General features: G+C 40.8%; 2 protein-coding genes across 7 annotated transcripts in view; both read right to left on the bottom strand.

Moving 5' to 3' along the window:
* ATP5PF (ATP synthase peripheral stalk subunit F6) overlaps positions 1-12,582 on the bottom strand; it is a 411,638-nt gene that overhangs the window by 123,890 nt on the left and 275,166 nt on the right. The window lies entirely within an intron of this gene.
* The window catches only part of APP (amyloid beta precursor protein), a 249,330-nt gene continuing 247,729 nt past the window's right edge, over positions 10,982-12,582 (bottom strand). For all 6 annotated transcript variants that reach the window (XM_012764451.2, XM_012764452.2, XM_012764453.2 and 3 more), the window contains one exon: positions 10,982-12,201. In XM_012764451.2, coding sequence (XP_012619905.1) covers positions 12,100-12,201 — 102 coding nt within the window. In that variant the 3' untranslated portion in view covers positions 10,982-12,099. The remainder of the gene's footprint in view (positions 12,202-12,582) is intronic.

The following is a 12,582-nucleotide window of genomic DNA, read 5'->3' as shown; positions in this document are numbered from 1 at the left end:
GGTTGCTGTGAGCTAGGCTGATGCCATGGCACTCACTCTGGCCTGGGCAACAAAGTGAGACTCTGTTTCAAAAAAAAAAAGAAAAACAAACAACAAAATCATTAAAATCAGAGGATTTATTGTTAACATTATTCCTTCTAGTAAATTAGCAAATTTCAGCTCACCTCCTTGGCCCCTTCAACAATCTCGTGCTGCGCTACACATCACAGTGAAGACTGGAAACATAAGCTCATCCTCTTGGCCCAGGGAAATCACACTTACTTAGTTAACTCACTGGGGATGGGCACATCCCAGCATGAAGAGAATGTCTTAGTCCCCTTCTGTGTGGCCTATTGAGAAGTGCCTTTCTATTTTACCTTATTCGCACCTTGAATTTAGTCTGTCTCAGACATAGTTTGAAAGCAATCTATAATGAATTGCACACTTTGTGCTGCTGAAGATGAATTTGGCCTTGGCAGTCCAACTTGTACCATTATGAAACAGAGCATGTGTCTTATCCCACGTGGTGTCTGGGAGGAAAAGCAAATGATACCTTTTAGTTCCTTTTCCCATATGCATCCTGCTCTCCTACCCTAAAAGCTGTTAGGAACGTTCCCTAATCCCACTGAGGGTCGTTCCACAGTGAAGCCCAGCTGGGCGAGGCTGGGAGGCAGGAGCTGGGACCTGCATGGAGGAGACATGGGAGAGTTTTGATGGAGCCAAGACTTTGTTTTAAGGCAAGGCATTGTACACTCTAATGGGAGGCCCTAAAAGGGAAACAAGTTGGTGGCAATGACAACTGGTGGTGAGAGATACGAAGAACTGAGCAATGCTGTTCACATCCACTGTGAGCTGTAGGTCTGGGCCTTAGTTTCCTACTCAGTAAAATAAAGCGATCTATCTAAATGGTCTCTAGTATCCCTTCACCTTTAACATTGTCAGAGATTCTTCTTAGAAGAGTCCCTGGGCCAGGCCCTGCATATCCATTGAACTCTGCCAGGCAGTGCTCTGGGAGGACAGTGCTGAGGCTCTCTCCTGGGAGTCAAGTGATTTTTGGATTATCTTCTGTTTGTAGAAGAAATCTGCCTTTTCCATACATGCAGAGCTCTGTGGAGTAGCCAAAGTTTACAATGAGCCAGGAGTGACCAGACACGTGATTATAAATACACATTGACATTGGCAAAGTGGAATCTACAGGAACTGATCTCTCCTAGGTCCTTCTCCTTGTAGAGAGTTTTGCTTTCTTAACTCTCGAAACTTATTAAACATTCTGTACTGCATGCACCTTTGGCTGAAGACTCCTGAGTTGTTTCTGTTTCTCTGAGTTTGTAATTTTTCTCTCTCCTATTAAGCATCTCTATTTCAGGATTCTGTGCAATTCACCAAAGCTTTTATCATAATTTCCAAGCTGAAGTAAGATTCTTCAGTAATAGGTATAATTTTCATCAAACAATTGCTTTCTTTTTCTTATTGTTGGGACTCAATTGCTTAATGTGAAAGGGAAGCTGTCCATAGCTAAAACCCTCCAAGGATGAGTAAAAATGATGGAGGTAATTGATCAGAAGCCTATTTTCTTTGCCCAGCCCTTGCAGTCCATTTCCCCCATGCCCACGGGGAGGAAACTACCCCAGGAAATTGCCATAAACATAGACATTTTATATAGGCCCAGTTGATAAACTATCAAGAATTTTCAAAACTATTAATATTTAGCCAATGAATGGATATTGAGAAAGCAAAACAATATATATAATTATGCTGGTTGTTTTTAGTTTCTATCTAATGTTTGAGTAAATCATTCCCCTTCCTCTTGTTTCTCTTCCTCCCTGATGCTTTCTCTGTGCTAGTTGCCAACGTGTGCCAACTTGAATTCATTCATTTATTCAGCAAATACTCACTGAGCAATCATCACATACGAGGCACTAGTCTAAGCACTAAGGATTTACAGGTGAACAAGACAGACAAAAAAAAATCTTGCTTTTCCAAAGTTTACATTGTAGTGAGAAGAGGGCAATAAGCCAACAGAGGAGTAAAATACATGTCAAATGGTGCCCAGGAGAAAAATGATGAAGGGAAAATGTATAGAAAATGCTGGGTGCAGGGAGAGAGTTTAGTTTTAACAAGCATGGGTCAGGAAAAGCATCATCAAAACAATGACAGTTGATCAAAGATGTAAGGAGACAAGGGAATAAGGCAAATGGATAACCAGTGGACTGGGATTTTTGGCCTAAATGACTGGAAGAATGGAGCTGTCATTTCTTGAGAAGAGAAAGGCTGAGGGAGACACAAGACATCCAGCATCTGATGTTGGATATGTTGAACATGAGATGCCTGTTAAATACACCAGTGGAGATGTTAGAAGGCAACTGGGAATCTGGAGTTCAGAATGAAAAATATAAAAAGAAATTGCACTCTTTTCCAGAAATTTTCCAAGAGAATTAAGCCACAATCCTGTATGCCCCAGTCTTTCATTACTAGTTAATTAAGCTGAGCAGATCAAGAGAGGGAAATGGGCATTATCCTTACTTATCCCTAGAAGAATATGTAAGTGTGCCCTAACGTGGTGGTTTCAAAACACATCCACAAGTTCTTTGCCATTCTTCCCATCGGAAGATGGAGCCTATGTCCCCTCCCCTTGACCTGAGGCAGGGCTCTGTGGCTGCTTTAACCAAGTGGGTATCACAGAAGTGACGTTATGGAACTTCTGAGGCTAGGCCATAAAAGGCAATACAAGTTTCTGCCTCTCTCTTTGGGATGGTCAATCTTGGAACCCAGCCACTATGCTATGAGGAAGTCCAGGCCACATGACAAGGCACATGTCCCATGGGGAGGGAAACTGAACCCCCCAGCCAAACTCCCACGCTGACAACCCACACCAACCTGCCAGCCAAGCAGTGCTCCATCTTGGAAACAGATACCCCGTCCTTGAGTTGAGATGCCTCTGTTGATGCTACATGGAGCAGACATGAGCGCTCCCCACTGAGCTCTACCCTAATTGAAAATTGGTAGCAAAGTAACATTTTCCCTGTATAAACCACCGTTTGAGGTGGTAATGATCATCTGGAGACTTAACTTGTAAGATCTTGAGAGTAGGACTGTCTTTTTTTTTTTTTTTTCCTTTTTAAACCACTGTATTCCCAGTCCCTGGCATTATCTGAGTGCATACAGTAGGCACTCAATTGCTGCTTAAAATGAATAAACCAAGATGAAGCAGCTGTGACCATCTTAAATCTTGAAGAAGGGAAGTTTGAGAGCACTAAGAAAGGTTCCTAGTTTGGGGGAATATTTTTTTTCAGCTTAGGGAGAACTCAGTTCAGGATAGTTAAAAATTGTATGCTCTGAACATGTTAAAACAAGTTGTCCAAGAACACTTGGTTATCCAAGAAATATTAGGGGCAATGAGAGTCATTTAATTTGGAGATTATTCTAAAACCTTTTGAAATAGAGCAATGTTAGAAATAAGACGCTGTCTCTGCTCAGTAGCCTCAGAGCTGGTTCGTTGCTAGAGGATAGCTTTTGTTGGTTTAATAGCCACAGCGGTGCTTCATATTCTGATTAGATCGGTGAGTGTATTCAGCCAAGTAAATATATAATGAAAGCAAGAAGATTATATAAATGATTTGCACACCAATTTTTCCCTATATGCAGAAAATCTTACCACTGTAGGCCCTGAAGATGTTCGTGGGTAGGGGAGAGGGAATAAAAGAGAACAGGCTCAGGGACATTTCAAGAATCCTCCATAAGAGAATCATCTCTGTGTGATCAGCCTAATGGGAAAATGGTGTGAATAGTCAGGCCAAAATTTGTCTCTTTTTTTCACTTTAACTTGGTGATACACGACATTACCCAAGTCCCTCTTAGTTCTGGTGGTATTTTGAGGGGGTGCTCACATTCACTGCTGATGGGAGTGGAACTTCCTTATTTGGAAGTCAAGTTGGCATTATGAATAAAGAGATAAAAATTTAAAATACCCCTCTACTTCTTGGACACTCTCTTGAGTAGCTAATGCATAAATACCATTTATTACCTATCAGGCACTGTTCTAAACTTATATACATTAATAAATTTAATTGTGATGACCATCTTCTGAAGTACTATTATTTTATTTTACAAACGAGAAAATTGAGACCCAACTGAGGCAGAGCCTGGCTCAAAATCCCGCATTGTTGAAGCAATGCTAAGCTGCCTTTCATTAACATCAAAAACAAAACAAAATAATGATCTGTAGTCAAAGATATTGGTTCAAATGTTATTTATAATAATGAAAAATGTTCAAAAGAAGATAAATATCTTTCTGCAATCATTATAAATGGTTATTTTAAAAAATGGTTATTGGCACAGTGCGGTGGCTCATGACTGTAATCCCAGCACTCTGGGAGGCAGAGGCAGGAGGATAGCTTGAGCTCAGGAGTTTGAGACCAGCCTGAGCAAGAGCGATACCCCATCTCTACTAACAATAGAAAAATTGTCTGGGTGTCGTGGCACGTCCCTATAGTTCCATCTACTCGGGAGGCTGAGGCAAGACCATTAGAGCCCAGGAGTTACAGGTTGCAGTGAGCTATGATGATGCCACTGCACTCTACCCAGGGCAACAGAGCAAGACTCTGTCTCAAAAAAAAAAAAAAAAAAAAAAAAAAAAAAAAAAAAGATTACATTGAAAATGGTTGAAGCAAGTCAAAAAGTAGGACAGGTATACAAGATAAGGAATAAAAAGGCAAATGAGGTAAATGCATGATTTAAAAATACTGAACAGTGTGCGCTGTTGTCTGGATGCTTGTGTGGCCTTCACATTCATATAATGAAATCCTAACCCCCAAGGTGATGGTATTAGGTGGCCCACTTCCATTTGGGAAAGAATTAGGTCATGGGGGTGGAGCCCTTGTGAATGAGATTAGTGCCCTTATAAAAGGGACCCGAGACAGACCCCTTGCCCTGCTATCATGCAACAACATGCGAGAAGTTGCCATCTATGAACCAGAAAATGGGCTCTCACCAGACACCAAAGCTGTTGGCATCTTGAGCTTGGATTTCCCAGCTTCCAGAACTGTGAGAAATAAATTTCTGTTGCTTTTAAGCCAGCCAGTTTATGGCATTTTGTTATAGTTGCCCAAACAAACTAAGACAGTATACATATACTTATCTCTGGGTGGTAGGATTATGAGTAAATCCCTTTCCTTCCTACACTGTGTATTTTCTACAATTAACATGTATTGCACTTATAATCAGAAAGCATGTTGTTAAAACAAAAACAAGAATTAGGGTCTCATAACTCCAGGAAAAGGTCTAGGTTTAAGCTGTTGCTTTGCATATATAAATTGTAACAAATACTTTCCATGTGGCTGAGATTATTTAGACAGTATGTAGAAGAGTATGTAGAAGACAGTATGTAGAAGAAACTCAGGGTCCACCAGCATCCAAAGCAATGATTCTTATAACCCTTCGTAAACCAATCATGGGAATGTATGTGTGCATGTGCACACGTCTGCATTTATTCAAAATGCAGAGTCCTAGATCTCCAGCGATTATTTCTGTGGGCCCAGGATGGGATTTGGGAAATTGTATCTTTTTTGGCCCAGGCTCACAGGTGATTATGATGCAGGTGAATGACACAGATATGAAGAATAGTGCCCTGGAATACAACAGGACTCAGGAAGGAGAAAAACAACATAGTCACGGCTGGGAAGCCAAGGGTCCTTTGAGAAAATATATGTAAAACATATTAAGAGCACATTGTGGTGTAACAAGAAGTTTTCCACCCTGGCTGCATGTTAGAATCACCCGGGGAGCTTTTAAGACATACTGGGGTGCAGAAAGCCTCATAATGGTGGAGAATCTCCAACATTAGCATTACTAAGAGCTAGAGGAACTGCGATTTTCCGATTAAGTATACATAGAGGGGAAACAAAACTTCTAACAGAGTGCTCACCACAGGCTTGCAGTGGCTGCCACAAACCAGTGGGTGCAGAAATCAGGGGAGAAGAGTCACCAAAAGATTGGGAGGGGAGCAGAGGACTTAGAAAAAAAAGTCAAGGCTGCCCCCAAAGAGAAAGTGAAACATTATTTACAACCAGAATGAACACTGATGGGCACTGAGTGGCCCACAGCCCTGGCTCCAGGTTCGGGCCTATAAGTGTGCAGACCAGTGGGTGGACGTGAAGCTGAGCTCCCAGGAGGAGCATCAGTTACTTGGAGAGGAGGAGGAGGTACTCCTGGGAGACAGGCAGTGCAGGAAAAGAGGAAATAAAAGAACAAAATTAAGGATCCTGCAGAAAACAGGAGCAAGACCTAAGGACTCTTTTTCTCTTTTTCCTTCCCCACCAACATCATGCATGAAAGAAACTGTGCAGAAAAGAGCTCAAGTGACAGAAGAATCTGCTCACTATGAGGCATCTGCCCATGGAATGAACAGGAAGAAGAACAAGTGGGCCACTTCCAAAGCTAAAAGTCAGAAGTTATCATTCAGTTTCTCTGCTGTGGTCTTCTCCCATCCAAGTGCTAACCAGGCCTGACCCTGCTTAGTTTCTGAGATCAGAAGAGATCGGGTACCTTCAGGGTGGTATGACCATAGACAGCTATGGTCTTCTCTACAGAACAACCATGACATTGACAAAACTCTAACACGATACTCAGTATTAATTCAATATTCGCCAACATGTATCTGGTGATATGGAAAAGATGCTGAATCAGAAATATAAAAACTAGGTAGAGAAACCAACAGAAACTAGGAGGCCATGAAATGAGAGCTGATGAAACTCAGGAAAACAGAAGAAAAGCCTATCGGCAATAAAGAACAGATTATAAAGCACCCAAAAGAGATTGGGTTCAAATAAAAACTTAATGAAGGATGCTGAGTAAAAGAAGGAAAACAACCACGAGAAGGAAAATGAGACAAAGATAACAGAAAGGATCAGAGAGAAGGAGGTTGAAATGGAAGTGGCAAAACAGGCCAAATACTCCAATTAGTGGTGTAACTGAGAAGAAGAAAAAATAATGGAAAAAAATTAGAATATTTAAAACTCTAATCCAAGAAAAAGTTCCAGAGATAAAAGAAAAACTGAATCTACACATCGAAAGGACCCAGGAGGTTATCTCGGAAAATTGACTACAAATTATCAGCTCTGAAACAAGGCTTGTAGATTTATTAAAGATTAAAAAAAAAATCCTCAGAGCCTTCAGGCAAAAAATAATAATAATTTACAAAGAAGAGATCATTGGATTGGCCTCAAAAATAACATGCAAAGCGAGGACACAGTGGAACACCATTTTAAAGAAAACTCAGGAAAAAGAAGCTGCCCTTCAAGTTTCAAGGTCATAGAAAATCAGTTTTGAACGTGGTGGAATTCCAGGAATACTAGACACGTGCACTTTCTGAGGGATGAATTGGAGGGTGAGTTTCACCTAGCCAACAAGATTTCTGGGAACAAAAGGGCTGACATAAAGCATTTCACATATTTAATTGTAGAGCTAAGACTAAAATAAAGGTTGGATCATAGGTTGATAAAGGATGTAAGCATTATATATGGACAAAGTAGATCAAATGGAGCTGAAAAGATGGGAGAAGGGAAAAAGAGGGAAGTAGACTGTGACTGTTGTATAGACAATATGTGAGATTCAGGATCAGTTAGAAAAGATAGGAACAGGTTGAGAAAGAAAAAAATGGGACTAAGACTGCTACAAAAAATATTAGTATAAAAGGAACCACTACAATAAAAATACAAAGCTTCGGTCCTTGCCTGCGAGAGTGGCCACTGTGTTGGTGCTCTGGGGCTTGGACCCTGGCTAGCCAGAAAATAAACCTCCTCTTGTGTGATTGCAAAAAAAAAAAAAAAAAAAAAATACAAAGCTTCCTTTATACCACTGAGGACCTCCCGTCATAGAAAGATACAGAAAATATAATACACTCATCAATTATAATGTAAGATATGACAGAATTGAGAGCAACCTTAGCAGTTATATCAATAAAACTAGATGGACCTAACTTGCCTATTAAAAGATTTTCAAATTGGCTCATATAGCAAAAACCCAACTGTGTGCTGTACACGAGACACACTTAAAATGCAGCCCCTGAAAAAGCTAAAAATAAAGGGGTGAATGAAGATTTACCAGGCAAATGCCAACAGTAAGATAGCAGGCATTGCAATCCTGATGCCAAAGTAGTCTTCAAGCCCAAAACAAAATCAGAAAATTTAGAGCTGTAACATGGCCCTTGAGCATATGAAAGACTATCCAACATTACTCTTAATAAGATAAATAAAAATGGCTGCGATGCCATTCCTTACCCATCAGATTAGCCACTCATGAGTCCCCCCAAGTCTCATTGATGTTTGACCTGGGACACTACTACTATAATTCTATGTGGCAACACTTCAGTTTTATGTGAATTACTTATTTATTAATACTCAGACCATCTGGAGAACCCTATTAATGTACTTCAATTTAAAAGTCAAGATTATACAGCATAAACTTTTCATAATTCTAAGACATATATATACATCAATATGTATCTATGTTTATATCTATAACTATATATTTAGCTTTCAAGCTTTTTTCATTAGCTGAAGCTTGTGATTACTGTGACTTAAGGTTGTCCTGGGAGTGAAGTCTCTCTCATACAGTGCTATGCATGAGAAAGTTAGGTTTCATTTCATTGATGTCATTAGAAATGTACTGTTGCCGGACATGGTGGCTCACGTTTGCAATCCTAGCACTCTGGGAGGCCAAGATGGGAGGATTGCTTGAGTTCAGGAGTTCAAGATCAGCCTGAGCAAGAACAAGAGTTCAAGATCGTCTCTACTAAATATAGAAAAATTGGCCAGGGTTGTTGGTGTGCACCAGTAGTTGCAGCTACTCACAAGACTGAGGCAGGAGGATCGCTTGAGCCCAGGAGTTTGAGGTGGCAGTAAGATATGATGATGCCATTGCACTTTACCCAGGGCAACAGTGAGATCCTGTCTCCAAAAAACAAAAAGTACTCTTACATTAGGGTTAATCCCCACCACCCCCACCCCAAACTAGCTAGCTACTTCTCTTTGGGTCAGGCAAAATGGAGCTGTAGCTTATACATATAAACTGTCATATGTACATATTTTCGTGTAGCAGTTATGTCTAATTGTCCTTAACAGGGCAGGGGATATGACCATTTTATTCCCATGAAAATAGGACACACTTAGACGAGTTTTAAATGAGTTTGTTTATACTGCAGAGTGACACGATCAAATGATTTCGATTAATTTTCTGGCTTAGTGTTTTAGCTTAAAAAGTTGCAATCTAAAACAAACGTGCACGGGGCTGATTATCGTGTTCACCTGAGACCAAGCACAACACAGCAAAAACAGGGTCAATGTGTTTTCAGACCTTTGGAAGAGCAGATATTGCTGTGAACTGAATGTTTGTGTCCCCCCCAAATTCCTGTGTTGAAACTCTAATCCCCAGTGATAGTATGTGGATGTGGGAACTTCGGGAGGTAAGCAGGGTTAGATTAGGTCCTGAGGGCACATGAGGGGAAGGGAGCTTTTTCTCTCCTTCCTGTGAAGACACAGAGAGGGGGCAGCCATCTGTGAACCAGGAAGAGGAATTGATCCTGTACTTCCAACCTCCAGAACTGCGAGAAATTAATATTTGTTGTTTAACCACTTCAGTATGGCACTCACTGGCCACGAAACCTTGCCCACAGCCGGCACTCATAGTCCGCACGATGGCTTGTGCTCCGCATTGATGACGAAGCTGTTTTGCTCTTGTGTGATGAGGAAAGTTTTAAAGCACTTGAAAGCTTGTTTTACTTTACAGGCAGCTTTACTTGTCATGTCAATCAGAATAGGTAACATATACATATATGTTTTCATTACGTTATTTTTAAATGTTCACAATTGTATTTTGATAAGTGAACAATTAGAAAAGTCAAGTTTCATTATTAATGCTAAAGTTGACGCTCGGCTGAGCGCCTTCATATCACCGCTGTCGGCTCAAGTCGCTGTGCGGCGAGTTCATCTGTGGCTATTGACCATAGTTGACGCTGGTACTGAAGTGGTTAAGCCACCCAGTCCATGGTATTCTGTTACAGCAGCCTGAACTATTAACAAAATAGATAGGCTTCCCTAATTAAAAATTATGTACATATGACAACATTTTTTTTTTTTTGAGACAGAGTCTCGCTTATGTTGCCCAGGCTAGAGTGAGTGCCATGGCGTCAGCCTAGCTCACAGCAACCTCAAACTCCTGGGCTCAAGCAATCCTGCTGCCTCAGCCTCCCCAAGTAGCTGGGACTACAGGCATGCGCCACCATGCCCGGCTAATTTTTTCTATATATATTAGTTGGTCAATTAATTTCTTTGTATTTATAATAGAGACGGGGTCTCGCTCTTGCTCAGGCTGGTTTCGAACTCCTGACCTCGAGCAATCCGCCCGCCTCAGCCTCCCAGAGAGCTAGGATTACAGGCGTGAGCCACCGCGCCCGGTTCATATGACAACATTTTAAACTATAGAGCAGTGGTTTTCAAACGGGGGTGACTTCCCCCCACCCCGAGGGACGTTTGGCAATGTCTGGATACACTTTTGATTGCTGGTGGTTAGATGTTACTAAGTAAAGAGCTGACAATACTCAGGACAGCCCCCCACAACAAGGAATTATTCCCTACAAAATGTTAATAGTGCTCAAGTTAAGAAACCCTGCTGTAAAGATAACTGTTTATCAGCTGGTCTCAATTTTCATTTCCCTGGAACTTTTTTCTTTTGTCTCTCATTGAGACAAACTTGAGGACCAAGATATGGCAGCACAATATTTTGGTCCACGTCGAAACTGTTAATTAGGTCTATGAAATATTTTAGCAGCACTGGGAGATGCTGGTAAATAAAATCCCCAATGTCCTACTCAGACTTGCAGCTAAGAATTAATTCAAATTCAGGTTCATCCACGATAGGTGTGGATACTTAACACAGGATTTCTTACTAGTCTGTAGATCACTAAATACCCAAGATTGTGACCATGGAATCATTCACGTCAGCACAATGGCACTCCTCCAAGAATTTATTTACATGAAAACACCATTTTATACAAATTGAAGACAAATCTTAAAGAAGTGTTTGTCCAGACATGCCTTTCCCCATTCCCTTATTTGTCCCTTCCATTTTCATCTTCTTTTGATATCATAAATAAAGTTGGAGACCACTTAAAGGAAATTCAATCTGCCTCTTTTGCCCCACACCCAAAATTACTTAAGACTACTTGATGTCCATAGTTATCCTTCAAAGAAAAGTCTTGCCCAGGGTTATTTTATTTAATTTATTTATGTAATACAGTGTAGAAAGCTATCATGTCATAAGCAATGATTCTGTACAATCATTCTGCAGAAAATTTTTTGGGAGAATTTCTTGGTAATTTAAGACCAGCAGAGCGTTCCCCCCTCCCACCCGTAAAAGTGCTTACAATGAACAGGGATTCTTTATCAAAGATCCAAAGATATGTGGACAAAAAAAGTTCAAATTCTCAATGCCTAATGTGTGCACATAAAACAGGCACAAAGAAACAAATGTGTATCCTCTTAATTCCTATATCACAAATATAGCAGAAGCAGCAATCTGTACAGTAAAATGCAATCATGGAAAAAGAAATCCTCTAAAGCATTTGGAATACTTAAAAATGTTTAACTTCAAAATGCATAGTGATCAGGAAAAGAATACTTAGGCAAGAGAAGCAGCTAAACTCCCACGTTCACATGAAGCATCCCCCATCGATTCTTAAAGCATATTTCAAGTAGGACTTAATTGGGTCACAAACCACAAGAATAATATACAACTGGCTAAGGGGCTATGTGATAAATAATCAGGAGAGAATCTATTCATGCACTAGTTTGATACAGCTAAATTCTTTACAGTACACAAAACCCATTAATAATGTAGTGTAGAGACCAAAATGTGAAGAGAGAGAGAGAGAGAATACATTACTGATTTGTGTATTAATTCAAGTTCAGGCATCTACTTGTGTTACAGCACAGCTGTCAAAAGGCGGTAATGAGTAAATAATAAAACGGGTTTGTTTCTTTCCACGTTATTCTATAAATGAACACCGATGGGTAGTGAAGCAATGGTTCTGCTGTCCAACTTCAGAGGCTGCTGTGGCGGGGGGGTCTAGTTCTGCATCTGCTCGAAGAACTTGTAGGTTGGGTTTTCGTAGCCGTTCTGCTGCATCTTGGATAGGTGGCGCTCCTCTGGGGTCACGGCGGCGTCCACCTGAAAAGCAAGGAAGAGAACTGAGTAAAAAAAAAAAAGTCCTTTAAGAGTGCACATGTAGATGCAGTAAAAAGGTAAAGAGCATATAGGACTCTTCTTTGCCTGTGGAGCACACAGGATTTTCTCCTCTTTCTCTTGGACATCTGGGAGCACAACGCCTTTTGCCCACCAGTTGCAAAGATGCTCCATCCGGCCACCAGGTGGCGCTGAAAACCATGCCGCGCGGGCTCAGGCTTGTTGCCAAGAGCTCATTGGTGGCTTTTATTCCCCAAACCCAACAGAAACTGGATAATTTCTTCTCTGTGGGCTTAATATAGGACAAACAGCCTCGAAGGAAGCCTGTTTTACTTGCAAATGGTAGTAGGAGTATAGTGGAGAGAG

The sequence above is a fragment of the Microcebus murinus genome, chromosome 1 (genome assembly GCF_040939455.1).
Source record: "Microcebus murinus isolate Inina chromosome 1, M.murinus_Inina_mat1.0, whole genome shotgun sequence".
NCBI lineage: Eukaryota > Metazoa > Chordata > Mammalia > Primates > Cheirogaleidae > Microcebus > Microcebus murinus.
Note: the sequence above shows the minus strand (reverse complement) of the source record. Positions and strands in the feature narration are given on the sequence as shown.